Genomic DNA, 16,899 nt, shown 5'->3' on the forward strand with positions numbered 1-16,899 from the left:
ATTTGTTCTTTGATTATGTGATAATTATTCATTGTTCCTCTGATATCGTTTGATGTGTGGTAACTGTGTATCGAATGAGCTTTTCACAGTTCTTTTAATAGGCAGTAAAGAAAATATATTATGTTTGCCTAGAGTACTTAATTCAGTTACATCTATAATAGGTGTATGCACTCAGTGTAATGTACTTAGTGAATACTAAAACTAAAAGTTAATGTGTGTAATATAACGTTACTATGTAATCAACAATTAATCACTCACATATTATGAGATACATATTATATTACGATTCATTTTCCAACACATACATGCCTTTCTGATAAAGAACTTAGTATTAAAAAAAGACACACAGTAGTGACTGATATTTGAATTTGTGAGAAGCTTGTTTTTCAATTATTATCCAGCAGTTTCTTGGAATGTGGAGTTTGGATCAAGTCTGTTACACTTCAGCATGCAGGAATCTTTATTTCAAGGTGTGTTTGGGTCAAGATTTAATATGAGGGCTGTCTGTAGCTTTGTTATTATTTTTAGTCCCACTCTTTGGCTTTGAAGTCGTCATCTTATGATTTTCATTCTTCATTCTGTCATTCTAAACTTTCAAATACATTTTTCCTCAGTTTCATGTCATGAAGGTTGTTTTTTTTAGATGGACAGGGTAAAAGTTTGGTCCATCCTACCAGGCAAATTTCCATTCTGGTAAAGAGGGACAGGTCCTGGGGATTAAGTGGGGTTCAAGCGCTGCCAAACTTACCATGCCATATGGGTCAGTCCCTTTTGGCGTATTGGTTTAATAGTTTGTTGGGTTTGTGATCTGCATGGTGGCCCAGCTTTGGCGGGGGTTCAAAGCCCGGAGACTGTTTCTACTGGCCTCTTACATAGCCCTGATCAAGAAATTCTCCTGTATCAATAATGCAAACTGGGGCAATTTAGCCGAGGTGTCAACAGTCAGGGGAGTGCCGATTGAGATAATGTGGTGTGTTCTCCAGGGAGATGTCCCGTAATAGTGACATTCACAGATAGGGCGGGACTGGATGGCCTACTTTTGCACTTGAAATACCTCAGCCAGAAAGTTGAAAATTTTTAGGTAACATTATGTACCAAATCTGCAGGAAAATTGCATCTTTTGTCTGTTGAAAAAAGCACTGCTCTTTTAAGAAAAAAGAAAACATGCTACGAGGGTGAGTCAGAAAGTAATGCAAGTGGTTTAATAACAGACTCGTTTTTATATCAATTGAGTTGAAATTTGGCACAAAAGTAGCGATATATGTCCTCTTGAGATCAAATGTTTTAAATTTGGTCTTTATTATTTTATGAGCAACTGAGTTGATTTTAAGATGAACACACCCTTAGTACCTTGTCAGACTAGCGATTCCTCTAAATCTGACCCACTAAAAATCACTGCAGGAAGTTGAAATTACCCATGCATGATACCAAATGTCTCTATAGATTGCGTGCCAATTTTCATCTCTAAACTCGTAATGGTTCTTTATTTACAGCTGCTAGGATGCAGTAAGTTGTGTTATAGAGCTGTTGGATTTATACACGAATTCGTGAGTTGTTGGTTAAAAGACTACTTTTCCATTAACCAAAAGAAACGAAACTTTACACAGTTATTAACTGTTTAAAGGCCAAAAAGTGTGCTAAGTTTCATTCCTCTTTGTTAATGGAAAAGAAGGCTACAGAAAGTTTTAATAATAACACCGCAGATCTCATGACCCTGAAGACCGCGTATACCTCACTCTACACCAGCAACGAAAAAAGAAAAACTGCTTGGATTTCAGAGTTGAAATTAAGCGTGTGGCTTATAGAGAAATGCAGCTTATTACATGTGCAGGCTTAGTCTCCTACAATAGCAAACATTGGTTTAGGGATATTCTTAATTGTACGTTAATTGGACCTCTCTTTTCTTCTGACGGGATACCAAGGGTGTGGTCACCTTGAAAGCAGCTCAGTCACTCATAAAATAATGAGCAACAAATTTAGATGTTTCAATCTCAAGAGAAGATATGTCTTAACCTTTGTGCCAAATTTCAACTCATTCGATCAAAGAACGACTCTGTTATGAAACCACTTGCATTACTTTCTGACTCACCCTCGTACTAAAGGTACTTTTGTGGTGGACTTTCTAGTGGTAAGGGGGAAAAGAGGCTTTTGCAGCATTTTTGATTCTCTCTCTCTCTCTCTCTCTCTCTCTCTATTTTAGTAAAATATAAATAAGAAAGTATGATAAAAAAGTCAAATTTGTCTCAATTTTAAACTTTAGAACTAACAATTAGACAAAAGTGCAGAACAAATCATAGTTATAATTATAGAGCAGTGACAGTTGATAATGCCAGCTCTGCCAGTGCATTCATCTATATATAGCAATGTAGCTGAGTCACTTAACTAGTAAGGTGAGAGGCCGTGTACAATTATAAATTTAGATTTGCGGGGATTTAATTTCACAGTAGTGGAAAAAAGAACTTTATGCGGTGGTTTTAAGTTTGCGATAGCACCATTCACTGTAGTCAGTCTTACTGTCATGGAAAAACGTTCGCGGTGGTTTTGAATTCGAGGTGAAGTGGCGAAAACCGTGAACATAAAACCACTGCGAACAGTTCTGCATTGAAGGTATCTTGGTTTCCTATTGGCTGCCTGTACGTACTGTATTCCTCCAATTATAAACATTTAAAACCACTGCAGTAACCCCTCCATATTCTCCCTACTGTGAATTTCAAATCAAATCCCCACAAACTTCAATCTGTGAACAGTTGCCTAGGGAGAACCCTAATGATAAATGAAATCCTGTCAAAATGTCTTACTCTCTTTTTCCAAGAATATTCAGCATATATAATATGATTGATTCAATGTCATCCTTGGAGTCTTCAGAATCTCATTATGTATGAAAGTAATATCCACAAACTGTCAGGTAGAGCTCTTAAGGATGCTCAATCTTTTTAATTTGGCCTTGACATCATTCTTAAGACACCATCTGCAGGTGCACCTGAGTTAAGCTTTGGGATTTGTGTTGCTACCTCAGATATTATGATAAAAGATAGCAAGGGGATTTTCTTGTTAGTGAAGGGGGCTCAAAATTCCCACCTGACAGGTGTATCAAAAATTTGTAGCAAAGAATTTATGGTTGCAAGGAAAGATAAGAATCATTTACTTACTTGACATGAGCACTTAATTTTCAATTTAAGGTAGCTGCCATGAGTCATCTTAAATATTCAAGACTGAATGACTCGTTCAAGATTCCTTTTGTAGTGTGCTTTAAGAGCTCAAGATGAGATGATAAGTTGAGCATCACTAAGATCCTAAACATTGATTCACTGTTTTCTTGTTATTATTAATAAGTACTTTAATCCCACGAGTTATTCTAAGCCATACAGGACAGCATGTCGTTTGTATCACTTTTGGATGCCATTTTTCAATTCGCAGGTAAAATTCTGGACAAAATTGCATGATATCAAGCCCTGTAAGTGGACGTATCCATTAATTCATGAGAAACTCTACCGGGTAAATGTTAGTTTGATCAAGTTCCATTACCAACACGATTCTTCACTGTCACTTAGCGGTATCGACAGAAATATTGGAATCACCAATCAATTGGTACGTTCCTGGCTACATCAGCTGTCATGATGGAAGAGTATTCTGTACTGTCCTGACACGGATCTATACTGATTTTAGCGTGATTTATAGTTCTACATGCTCAATATAATGCATCACTGACAAAGTTTGTGTTTCTTAAAAAATACCCCCTTGGGTGAAAATTTTGAGATCCCTGTTTGTACGGCTGTGTAAAATTGATGCCCCGGAGGTTATTTTTACTAGTCATACCGGTATGCCTAAAAAAAGCCGCTGTGTCTCATTGGTCAGTGGCATCATGTGGCATAACGATAGGGTGTTCGGCTCAAAACCCAGCTGAAGAGCTGAATATGTGTCAGAAATGTTAATCAGACGTAAGACATTTGTCTTTAGACTTATGAGAGACATTTTCAGAACAATAAGAAAAGACAAGTAGCAAGACCTCCGAAAGCCAAAAAAAGACAAAATATGATTTGAGAATGCCTTCAAGTTAGAAGTTGCTCAAAAAAAAAATGATATTGTAACTTTCAGCTTTCTATGGCATTTCCTGCTCTACAAGTGAGAACTATAGGTTTGAATCTGCTGACATGCCCTGACATGGTACCTTTGGCACAGACACTTTGTGAGCTTCAGTTATATATATATAAGGGACGTCCCACAGATAGAACAATTTGAATGGAGCTCCTGTGTTTGAGGAGAGTCACACTTGGAGCATGTAAAAGAACCCGCCACACTTTTCAAAAAGAGTAGTGGTCTCAGTTCCCAGTGTGAGTGAATCTAAAAAGTTGATCTGGATATTGTGCAGCTGACATTATACATTGTACACTTCAGCACAAAGCTGGTATGCTATAACTTTAAATTGCAATTTGAAGCTACCGTATGTGGACTTGATACTCTTAAATACCCATTCTTAAAAAAACAGTGGAAAGGTTAACTAGCGTTATACACCGACAGAAAAAAATCTGAATGTTTTTAGGATATTTTCATCAATGGGCATTGGAGGAAAAGATTTGCAGCTTACTAGATACCAGTAGCTGTCACACACATTAATTTGTATGCTGGAGAAGGACATATAAGAAAGTCTTTATTGAGAAGAAGATCTTCCAAACTTTTGAGTTATTACGCTGACTGTCAGCTCCTCGGGGAGACGGCGTATACCGGCATGGAATTTTTGATTGATGGCGAAATCTTTTAGGAAGCGGGATTGGAAGATTGGGGGAAGAGTTGTTACGGTTGATGGATTGTGTATGCACCCTTACATGAAACTTCCATTAGAACAAAGATGGAACCCCCATAGATACTAAAACGACTGAAATACAGCAACAATAAAATGGCTGCTAAGAGATAATGGTTTGACTTATACAGTTATATTTGTGCGGCTTAAAATTTGATTTCTTTCATTAATGTATGTTGTACTTTATTCCCATTATAACAACAAATATGAACTCCCCATAGATACTAAAATGAATGAAATATTGCAACAATATCTAAAATTCTATTGCTGTCTATTATTGACTGTGTATGATTTGCAGCCACTGTAACAGTTATATTTGGCCTAAATTTGATCTTTTTTTGTCAATGCAATGTAGTAATTCATTCCCATCATTTTAACAAAATAAACTCCCCATAGATCAGACTAATGTATTAAGAAATATACATGCAACTTTCAAGGGCAATCAACAGTGATATCATGGAGGCATTGTTGTTAGTCAACTGTTGTAATACTAATTGCAGTTTTCATGGAGTTGTGAGATATTGTAAGAGCTGTATATCATGTTTTTGTTGCATCTGGAATTCGAAGATTCTGAACAGATTTTGCTGCAAAACTCAGAGCTCCACAAACCCATACCTTCGCCAAATGATTTTAGTATACAACTGGTATATCAATTGTATTTGTCCTTAGTTATGCAAATAAGCTCATTTGCGTAATATTTTGCATAAGTAGTATTATTTGATCCTCCATTATGCATAAATTATACCAGTTGATCCTCCACCAAAGTAACATACACTGTGTTCAGAAAGAAGGCTTAAATCTCATTTTCTGATAATTTATGCAGATGGAGTCGTCATCAATGTTCAATGATGTCCACCTGTACATAACTTCCTAATGCCACAAGTAAAAAATTCCAATCATTTACCGTAGATGGAATATAGCATTTTCCCACTAATTATGCAAATTAGGTCTTTATTTGGTAATGAAATACTGTTGATCAATTTTCATGCCAATCATGGTGCTTTTTTTTTTTACTTAACTACATAAACCTGACTTAAAAGTCCGGGAAATCTATGGTAAATTTACATGTACATGTAATAAGGGTTTCAGGTAGACAAGTGACAAAAGTGAGACAGATAACATCCACTATCTTGTCAGTATCACTGACAAGAGATAGTGGATGTTATCAGTATTTGTTTTCACAAAATGCGCATGTGCTACCTTGACATTCAAAGAATCTCAATATGATAGTACTGCATATTTTGTTCAATTGAACTGTTGGGAGCATTAATGTAAAATGCCTTTCAACTTGCCTAACAGCTTTAACACAAACGAGTGCCAGTATTGCATAGCCGCCTGCGGACTCGAATGCCTCACAAAATGAAGTATTCAACTCTGCACGCTCTATGATAGCCCCACTGCTGTACAGTATAGAGTTACATTGTGTTTCTTTTATTAACCTTGTCAAGATGATGTGCAGTGTTTTTAGGAACCCTCCCATTTGGATTCCCTAAATTGCCACTTTGAGAGTTTTGATGGTTGTGATGCATTCAGTGACTCAGCATGTGTTTCAACGTATCGCTCTTCCGTATTGCACTGGGAATGCGGCAAATGTATGTAGTGAGCTAGTGATTTTAAGTTAATGTCCTCAGTGGTTATATCTATACAACAGCTGAGATGAAAGCTGTAGAAAGTATGTCAGAAAGTCAAGAAGCTTTATAAAGGCTACGTATTTACAAGGGCTGAGTAGTTTGAAGTCGGGCCATTTTGGTTTGAATATATGGATGACATTCCGTGCTCATCAATTTTTGGCCGTTTCTTTAAAAATAAGGTTTGTACCATACTGTAAGTCATACAATTCAGCTGTAATATGAGCACATTATATGCCGTAAGTTGAAAAAAAAGCCCCAAACAGATACTTCATGTAATGTAATAGAAATTGCCAAAAGTTCATGCTAATGTCACAGAAGACGATATGAAACAAAAATAAAGAATCTATATTGTTCGATCAGTATCCCAATATCCATACTATGTGTGTACAGTCATTTCTAACCTTCCTGACCACTTAAATTTCATACTGAAGACAACTTTGATAATAATGGCCAAACATAATTATTATTTAATTACAGCCTCGCATCAGATTGTGGTCCCCAAAGGAATCGCCATCCATGCAATCAAATCAACATAGTTACATACATTGTAGCCTTATTTGATTACTTTACACCAGTAATTACAGTAGCTGATAATCAGTCAGCATCTTTTGTTCTAACTTGTATTTCATCACTGCCAACACATGTGTTGGACAATTGTGCACACTGTCAGGATTAGTTGAATTCAGCTTGGATTCTTCCCTCACTGTGACTACTTTCTATGGTATCATTAACCCTCTCAACACGAGAAGCCATGATCATGGCTTTCCCGTAGGACACGAGAAGCCACGATCATGGCTTCAGGTTTAATTCCAGCAGGAAATTCAAACTGACTTCTGTGAAATGGAAACTATTATGGACAGAGCTTAATTGGGCTAATACAGTTGTCTGTTCATGATGCATGTAGAATGTAATAGACAGAAGAATTTTTAAGTTCGTCTACACACATTTCAAGAAGAGATATATAGATATAGTTAGTCATATCATAGTTTTCCTGTCATTCTCACTGTATACAACTTGCAATGAATATGCCATAAACTTCAATATTGTCATTGTCATAACTGTTACAATCATAACTATAGTAATTGATGTTGTTCTCTTGGCAAAGGCACTTAACATGAAATTCGAGACATGAATCAGGTGAAAATGACTACAACAGTATTTGTAGTTTTGGCTAGCTAAAGGACTTATAGGAGGTTATTGAAAAAAAGACAGGGATGAGATTTGCTATTAAAATACATCATGCTGGGCCCTTAAGACACAGCAAAGTAAGTAAAGGAACTGCACAATGTTATAGCATGAGGTGGTAGACTGGTCATAAGGAGGTCCTTGGGTTTTCTGAGTGGTTCTGAGCCCAGTTTTAGACATTTAGATATGTTTGAATGTTCTGCTTAGGAGTCAACAAGTTTTATTCATGGTCCTTCCCTAGGAAGTAAAATTTCTTGGCTCTTCCCCTCGCTTGATACTGTACAGTCCTTAATATAATTATAAAATTCCCTGCTCCTACAGCCCTATATGAGACTTCAACCTTAAAAGCTTTTAGCACTGTCAGTAAAATGCTACTATAGCAGTAGCAGTAATCTCATTTCTCCTAATGCCATCGATATGTGCGATTCTTCATTTTATTATAGTCCTTGCAATTACGTAACACTCATTCGCCAGAGAAAGTCTGGATCCATTTCTGCAATTGAAAATGTTACGACACAGTATGCAGAAGCTAATTGCGAAGGCCAGGTATAACTGGTGACCCAGCCCCGACCCTAGATGGTGATTTAAAATGGACCATCCGTAGGGAAAAATAAAGGGCGTTATGTTTCCCATCTAGAAGGTCAGACTTGACTGACATATCCATCGTTATCAATGATGCATACTCCTTTGACCTGGCCTTGAACTACATGTATGTGTAGGTTTAAACAAAAAAGATAGTCATTATTATTCTGGACTGTACTTGAGAGAAATGTCTTTCTCAATTACCTTATATGCTCCTTATTTTTCATATATAAGGCCACACCAATTTAATTTCTTGGTTCACGGATTTTTTCATGAAAAATATGGAGCGAGAGGGCGAAATAAAAATAAAAATAAAAATTGTAAAATGGTTGGGGTAAAGGTAAGGGCCAATCCAAAACATATAGGATAAAAAGTTTTCAGCTTGAAAAAGTACAAAAACACTATTACTGTACAGTAACAGCACCTGTACCCACACTTTAAGGAGCTTATAATATAAAGGCCAATTTGCTACACCAGAAAGTTGGTGAATTGTTTCATTAATGGTGAAAATTTGCTGAGTGGTAATTTGTTATTTTTTTATTTTTTTCCAAAAAATAGGAGCGAGCGAATCCGTGAACCAAGAAATTAAATTGGTGTGGCCTAAGTAGCACATTATTCAAACTCCTTGATACACATGTATGCATGCAGTTGGATTTAATATTTAAAACTCAACTTTTCAGGAAGTATCTTTGACATCTGTCTATAAAGTTTAAGTTTCTTTAGCTTTCTAATTGGTATAGTCAGTGGCAACAAAGATGGTGCACTTAAGCTTAATATGCATAATAAGATAAAAAAAATCTGTGCCGTGTTAGGGCGCGTTCCATGTTAGGGCACCCCCAGTGACAAGTGATAAGACACTTACACAGATCAACAGGCAGCATGGCAGACTGGAAGATTCAACAATTGTAAGGAAAAGCAAACACATGATATTGTATATATATTACAGATAATATACAGTCATGACTACTTTTTGTATAAATATTAATCATTGTTAATCACTAAAAATTATGCACAACAATTATGCTACAAGTAGATAAGCTAAGTGTGTATAATAATTTATCATAACAATAAGATTTTTGATTTCAGGTGGACCTGAACAAGAACCAGCCACTGGTGCTGTTTGAACCAGTCAGGAACTGGATGTGTGGCTACAAGGGCGTGGCCTCGTACTCTGTAGTGATGGACATCCCCACTAGTGGCTGGGACTGGATAGGGTTGTACAAGGTTGGTAATCTCTTGTCATAATGTTTTTTTTTTTTTTTAATTTCTTAAAATCTAAAAATTAAAGTAGTTAGTGTGTAATCCTCAATTTGATCACGTCTTCCCAGTGAACTAGCCAGCCTGAAATTTTTTTTGGTCCCCTGGATTTTGAATGGAAATTCTGTCGAGCGCGGAAGGACTGCAATGATCCTAGGGTTTCTGCGAAAATTTTGAAATTTAGACCCTGTGAAAAAAATAATTCCTAGATTTTGAGGTGCAAAGGTATAGTAGACTCAGCTTGATTCAATGGTTTCTGTGGTAAAGTTCTGGAGATCTTAGCAAAGTTTCTTTTTTTTTAATATCATTTATACAGTCATGCCGATTTTTGTCTGTCACACTGTCTAGGACAGAATGGGCAAAATGTTTGTCCGTCCCTAGCTGCTGCAAAATTCTGTCAAAGGACGGAAGGACGGATGCTGACTAGAACCCTGCGTCATTGTAATTAGAGAATCTATTAAGAAATTAGGTAGCAGACACCTTTTTTTAGTTTTTCCAAAAATATTCTTTAAAATCTAATGAAACTTTTTTATTATCAGTAAATAAAATTTTGATTCTACCTACCTTCTTTTAGGTGGGTTTCTGCCACCCTAAGGACTACCGTACCTACGTGTGGGCGGATTCGGCAGGCTTTGGCAAGGGCAAGAGAGGCTGCATGGTGTTGTTCGAGCCTCCCTACATGCCTGACGAGCCGGGCTATTACCTGCTCTGCTACTGGAGCACACACTTTGACTGCATCATCGGTGTCAGTGAGCCATTTCAGGTTTGTATCTCTTTTTTGTCTCTGCGTACAAGGAATGATCAATAACAATAAGTTGTTGGCCTCACCCGAAAAAAATGTGCAGCAGGAAAAAACAACATCACCTGTAACAGTAGGTAAGAGTGAAGGAAAAAAACTGAACAACTGAGCTGTGACCTGATTTGTCTGGGTCAACTTGCTCTCTGCTGAAAGTCAGATACCACCTCTTTCTACTTGAAATACGAAGGGAATCCGGAATCCTTATCAAAAGTTCTTCAAAGAATTTATGGCATGGGGAACTTGACCCACATATGTCTGATTAAAGTTCAGCCTTGTTTCTCACACCACTTACTTACTGATTTTTAAAAAGACGTTGCCTGGAAAGTAACGTTAATGACTGGAATGATTTGAAATTACATATATTTGAATACGGTGTCAATAGAGTGGCAGGAAGTGAGTGGTGTGAGGATGATGTCACTGCAAAGGTCAGACAAGAAGTAGATGTGTGGTGGTACATTCTACTCTCCAAGCAGAGGTTGAGGGGGGAAAATCATGACCTTTTGTTTGTATGCCCTTTTTTCTTTAAGCAAACTTCACCAACCTATGCTCCTATAAGTAGGTTTTGCTGACAGAAAAAAATAGCATGATAATCTTTTATGAAAAGGTCACAATTTTCCCTGTCAACCTCTGCTTGGAGAGTAGTACATTCTTGAATTTGCTTGAGGTGTGGGTCTCCTCAAACAGGAGACCTCTTGCTTGACGCCCCTTATCTAAGAAGACGTTCGTAATCAAAGCTATGGGTACTCATTTTCATTTTAGTACTAAAGGAATGACGATGTTAAGTGCCATTCCCAAGGGAAAAACACTGGAAACTTTGGATTTGAACCTTTAGATTTTGTAGTCAACAGAAATTAATCTAACCACCAGGTCACCTTGTCACGTTAAATGTATTTATTTTGGGGGCTAAAACTTTATAAATGTTCCATGACAAAACGGCTTGCTGCGCACCTGGCAGCTTGTCTGCTATCAGCCCAAATCATCGTCACAAACCCGATATGTATTACTCTCCATGGACTAATCAAGTCGTCATAAAAAGATTGCAATAATCAGCTGTAGATATCGCTATAAATCTTCCAGAAAATTGCTCACTGTTCGGGCTGATTAACGACCCATGCTTACAGCCTGTAACTGTTACAAATTTTGTGTACTAACCACGACTTTGAATTATCATAGATTTTGTAGTCATAAAGTTTGACTGTATGCATACTTTTTGGACTCATCTTGGAAAATATGCATAAAAGATTTTTGATTTGTTTTATGATTTTTTAGGAAAGTCAGATCAAACAAATCCATTCAAATATAAACTTCTAGTCACTTAAATAACAGTTACTGTAGGTTGTTGACTGATTCTGATTTTTGTGATTATACTCTCTAGATCTATAACTTCACACATTTACCTGTACCCTCCATTACTTGTTCTGCTCTGTCAAATTGCAGTGCTTAATGGGTGTAGAGGGTAGCATTTAGATCAAATATTGATAACTGAAATAACCATCAGTGTTGCATGAGACATGTCTGGTTCAACAAAGCATGAAATATAATTTACTGCATCTCAACATCATATGACAGTAACTCAATCACTCCTCACAGATAATTGTCCTGGTCGATTGAACGGCCGTTCAGAAAAACTCTATCTTCGAGCTCTGACGGCTACATGTAGTCCTGATCATCTGTAATGATTTTTCTGGTATCGACTCAATGTAGATGTTTGATGTAAATGCACTACTGCCCGAATCCTTGGTACCCTGGCAAGGGTTGTATCTACAACAACATCTGGCAACACTGATCCACGCATTCAGACTGCATGGACAGATAGGCACTAGGAGCTGTCCAGAGTCCATAACAAATTGTGCTGAATCAGTGGGTCTTTTTATATTGCATAAAGCTACGTCTGAAAAGTCTCCATGATTTCATCTTATGATAAATGTACATGAAAAACTTCATCAAGTTTGCCAACTTGACTTTCTTACAGCTCAACAGGCCAGAATTTGTCATGCAAAAAATTTGTCACAAAAACGTGATACTTAAGATTTTGAAAGAGTCATAACAGGAGTTGGACAAACTGAACATTATAAACAGCAAGTACGTGTAGATTATCATTAGACTGAGCACATCACTTTGGATATAAGTTTTTTACTTTTGGCAGCTTAAAGGTTCAAAATATTATGTAATATTTTGAGAAAAGCCTCTCTGTTACACAGAGAATCATAACCACCAGTGGGGGTCTTCAGGCCTCATCAATTAAAAAGGAAAAAATAACACAGGTTTGACTGTATCTTCTTCAGTCTCCTCCCATCAGTCTTAAGGATATCCAGTATCTGGAGTTGATCTTTTCTCTCCTGAGGTGCCCACATTTCCCCAATCCCTGCAGTGTTTTATTCCATTATCTTATGAGCCTTAGCATCATCTTAAATTATTACAACAACCTTAAAGCTTGGAGGAGCTCCATTATTATCCATCATGCAAGTCCAGATAAACGACACTGAGTTAAACATCATTTATTTTTTAAGGCTTACTTGTCTCATCTGAGAAGAAACAAACAATGATAATGGTTTATAATAATAATAATGGTTTATTTGGTAGAAGCATTTTGCAGCCTTTCGGCTGAATTGTACACTCCTTTTACATGAGAATCCAAGACAGAGTCAAAAACTGACTTTGGAAGTACAATTAATAATACAACTGGATAAAATGCTATACATGAAATTTACAACCTTAAGATTAAAATACTATTAATTATGATTTACAGCAATAAAATAATCACAGCGTTCTAAATGCTTCCTAATCGTAAACATTTTACATTGATGTCGATACAAATTCGGATACATGAACATTTAACAGATTTAAAAAATTGATGGAAAAACAAACACACAAACAAATCTACCTGTATTTTGAGCCTTGCCTATACAACTTCAGTTTGATACAGTGTTGATACCAGCTGAGTGTGTTTGCAAAGTTATATATATTTTGCCACACTGTAACAGTTGTACACTACTGTGATAACACCAAAAGTCATCATTCATTCTTCTGTGCTTACAGATAAGAGTCCCTCTGAAATCATGATATTCCCTGGACTGTTACAGTATTGAAGCTTATCCAACTTGGTGATAAGAATAAAATGAATATGTATTTCAGTGATGGTTCAGATTTAGTATCTATTTACTTCCTTACACTGCGCACTCCTGTCAATGTGCTTAGAGCCTTACACTGTAAAACAAGTAGAGCAGCAAAGCTCAGTTCAATAGTCGAAACTCGGGGGAAACACTGGAGAAACACACCCAACAGAAGAGGAGATATCTCCTGTGTGTATCTACCCTTTTCCCCCTAGTCTAGGGTTCTTAATATGTTTGCTTTGGAGGATACAAATCCAAAATGTGTCCTTATCGGCAATTCGAGACTGTGATTCCAATGTGATTCTCATGAGTTTCATGGTAATCAATTACTCTGAGGATCAATTGTTACCTCCATGAAATATTTCAGGAGATTATATTTTCACTTGTGTTTGTGTGTGTGTCTGTGTGTCAACAAAATAACTCAAGAATGGCTGAGTGGATTAGTTTCATACTTGGTGTGTTGGTGTGTTGGTGGGGTGTGATGAAAGCTGGAAATGATTAGATTTTGGGCCCCCCCTAGTGACTTTCCTTGGTACTGCAGTGCAACTTCCGGTTTTGCTATCTGGTGTTAAGAACAATCTATGGTCACAGTGTTTGGGTGTTAGGTAGCTCTTATGCTCAGAAAGAAGCGACATAAGTTGGGGCCCCCAAGGGGATAGAATGACTATATTTGTCAATAACTTTATAAGCTCTAAATATTTCATAGAGGTACATGTATGAGGTTGCCGAACTCTAGTTTTTGATACTTCCAAGGACGTTTTGTATATTTCATCCATCATACGGAGACAGCAATGTTGTTCTAAGGCACTGATGGTAATGTTACTGATAAGAGCCTGCCTTTTGGCGACAATTGGTCGTAAAAGATGTCAAGATAGCGCTCTACAGATCTGTTTATTCCACGTAATAAAGTTACAATTCACCATATTATGTTTTATTGGATGTGTCAGGCTGAATTTGCTGTAATTGCATTCACCGAAGGCAAGCTATACACTACATGTATATATTATAAAGGTTATAGACTACAGTACGCTTTAGTCAGTCCCTATGAAATTGATTCTTAGTTTTATTTATGTATGTATATATAAATATATATGCAAGTAAGCATGTATATACATAAGTATATGTTATAATGTTTTGTCACTTCAATGATTCTTATAGTCTCTGCTTTTAAAATCTAGCCATATTCCATATATTTTTGCCTGGCTTGTCTTTTTGAGGCAATCATGTAGAAATCTGATGTAGATTCTGCAGTAGATGTCATCCATAGGTTTGACTTATTGTGGCCTTACATCACTTTAGGGGACATTGTTAAACTCCCTATGTATCATAGTAAAAATGTTGTAAAGTTTCCTCCCTACTGCTCTCTTGTATGATCTGATTAGATAGTATTTGTGTTTGAATCTAAGTGGTCGTATACTATTTGTGTGCCATAAAATACTGCATGCCTTGGTGGTAACCTTGAAAGAGCAATAAGAGTTTAAGAGGGAAGTTTGTGTGTTATCTCTGTTGCAAATCTTAAGATATAAGCCTAAGACGTCTTGGGAGAATCACTGAAGATGTTATCTCAGTCTCATCCCATCTGCACTCTTCCCCTCAAGACAAAAGATCTAATCTACAAAATTGGATCTTGTCTTAAGTTAGCAGTAATGAATATGCCTCGGGCCGGAACGCCTTAACAGGAAGGAGTTTTACAATTCTGCCCTGCGCATTTCACTAGTATTTGGGGCCAGTAAGTTTGGGGTCACATTGTGTGTGTGTGTGTGTGTGGAAAATGCCTGAAGGGATCATCTTCAAGTTCGTATTTGGTAATGCTACTTCACCTTTATCCATAGGATAACCTTAAGTTTATGAAAACATTGCTATATTATCATCTTGATGTTGGATCCCTAAATACCCTGTTTTTTAAAGCAACTGATGTAAGCCACCCCACGAATAAAGACAAACTAGCTCTCTAAGTATATTATGTAGTTTCACCACTTTAGATACTGTAATGATACCAAGACAAGGATAGATGAAAAAATCATATTTAGAAAAAAGATGGGACAATTTGACAATATCAGTCATTACATCTGGCTGTAGATGGCCACTAGGGACTGAAACTTTACTGTATATCAATAATATCATAGAATGATGATGGCTGATGGCACTACAAGCCATAAACCAGAGGGAGCAATGGGGAAAATCTACCAGATAAGAATCAAATGGCTCCCAAAGGGCTGTCTGCATTTGTACTTGGGACAATCTTGTTAGGTTTGTTTAGGCCTAATGGTTGGACAGCTGGGGAGGGTTTCAAGTGTTCGTGTATTATTTCCAAGTGAAATATGTTTTATTTTGCTGAAGAAAAGTTGAAATGTAATTTTTGACACAATCTGTTTAACTCCAGTCTTTGTCAAGAAATGGGAACTAGTCTGTGACAATACATTATGCAGATAGAACATAATTATGACTCTTCAAATATTGCCATTGGATCATGTGTGATTTTAACAAATGTATTAGAACTTAATGGCACCCCTCTACTCTGTTGAGGGATGGTTATAGGGCCATAAATACTCCCCTTACAACAAAGGTTGGTGTTCAAATCAGATCCTTAATTTGTCTAAATATTTGTCAGAAATTGCACTCATATTTGATCCAAACCTTTGTGTTAATTTTAAGCTAGTATATTGTACTTCCAGTTCCAAACAGACAAAAAACAATTCAAAAGATACTGTAAATGTAGAAATGTTTGCATGGGTTTAATTTTTGTGGTCTGCACCTAGCACTCTTGACTGTGAACTAAATACTGTACTCAACAAAATGCTTTTCTCGCCTACCCTATTGTTTCACCTCAAACTAGTTAAAACTAGCATATACCAAGATTTTGTTCTTCTTATATAATGCAATAGCCCCTGGTCAGTTAAGTTTAAGACATTTGCAGTACTGTCTCAACCCACAAAAGAGCAGTATTCTAAAATAACCGCTAACCATCAAGTATTCCTCATATTTGCTGAAAATATGAACTTTTGAAACTGCCCCAGGTGAGGGAAAGGCCAGGTATACGGCCTAGTGTAATGGTACTCACAGTCAAAAGGGACAAATGGAAATTGCACAAACCCTGCATGATTTAGTAGTAACCTTTTTGTGTTTAGTAAATGCTTCTATGGTCAGCAATATTTGCAAGCTGAGGTCACAAAAAGGCTACTGAAAATGTATTTTTTTCTTTTTCTTTCTTTGCTTCTACATTCAGACTCCTTTAAAAGTCATCTTCCAAGTCTTGCACTGTACATGGTACATGTAAGAGAAAATCAAAAATGAGAAATCATGTAATGTCAAAAACTTAGAGGAAGAAAGTCTTCAACAATATACATAATGGTATTGACGGCTCCTGGACCATCTTTTTATAGCCCTGAGATGGTTCATATTTCATGATTGGAGCATACACTGTAACTAAGTGCAGCTATTTCCTGCTGGCAACTCTGTCCATTATCAGTACTTCTGCTGTAATTGTCCACCGGCAAAAGGCAAGGCTGAAGGGGAATTATTACATCGATCATC

General features: G+C 36.8%; 1 protein-coding gene across 1 annotated transcript in view; it reads left to right on the forward strand.

The window, feature by feature from the left end:
- The window catches only part of LOC118425559 (inositol polyphosphate 5-phosphatase K-like), a 36,478-nt gene that overhangs the window by 15,934 nt on the left and 3,645 nt on the right, over positions 1-16,899 (forward strand). Inside the window, exons 10-11 of the mRNA XM_035834488.1 lie at positions 9,283-9,420; positions 10,028-10,216. Of these exons, the coding sequence (XP_035690381.1) occupies positions 9,283-9,420; positions 10,028-10,216 (327 nt within the window). The remainder of the gene's footprint in view (positions 1-9,282; positions 9,421-10,027; positions 10,217-16,899) is intronic.

This window comes from Branchiostoma floridae, chromosome 11 (assembly GCF_000003815.2).
Source record: "Branchiostoma floridae strain S238N-H82 chromosome 11, Bfl_VNyyK, whole genome shotgun sequence".
NCBI lineage: Eukaryota > Metazoa > Chordata > Leptocardii > Amphioxiformes > Branchiostomatidae > Branchiostoma > Branchiostoma floridae.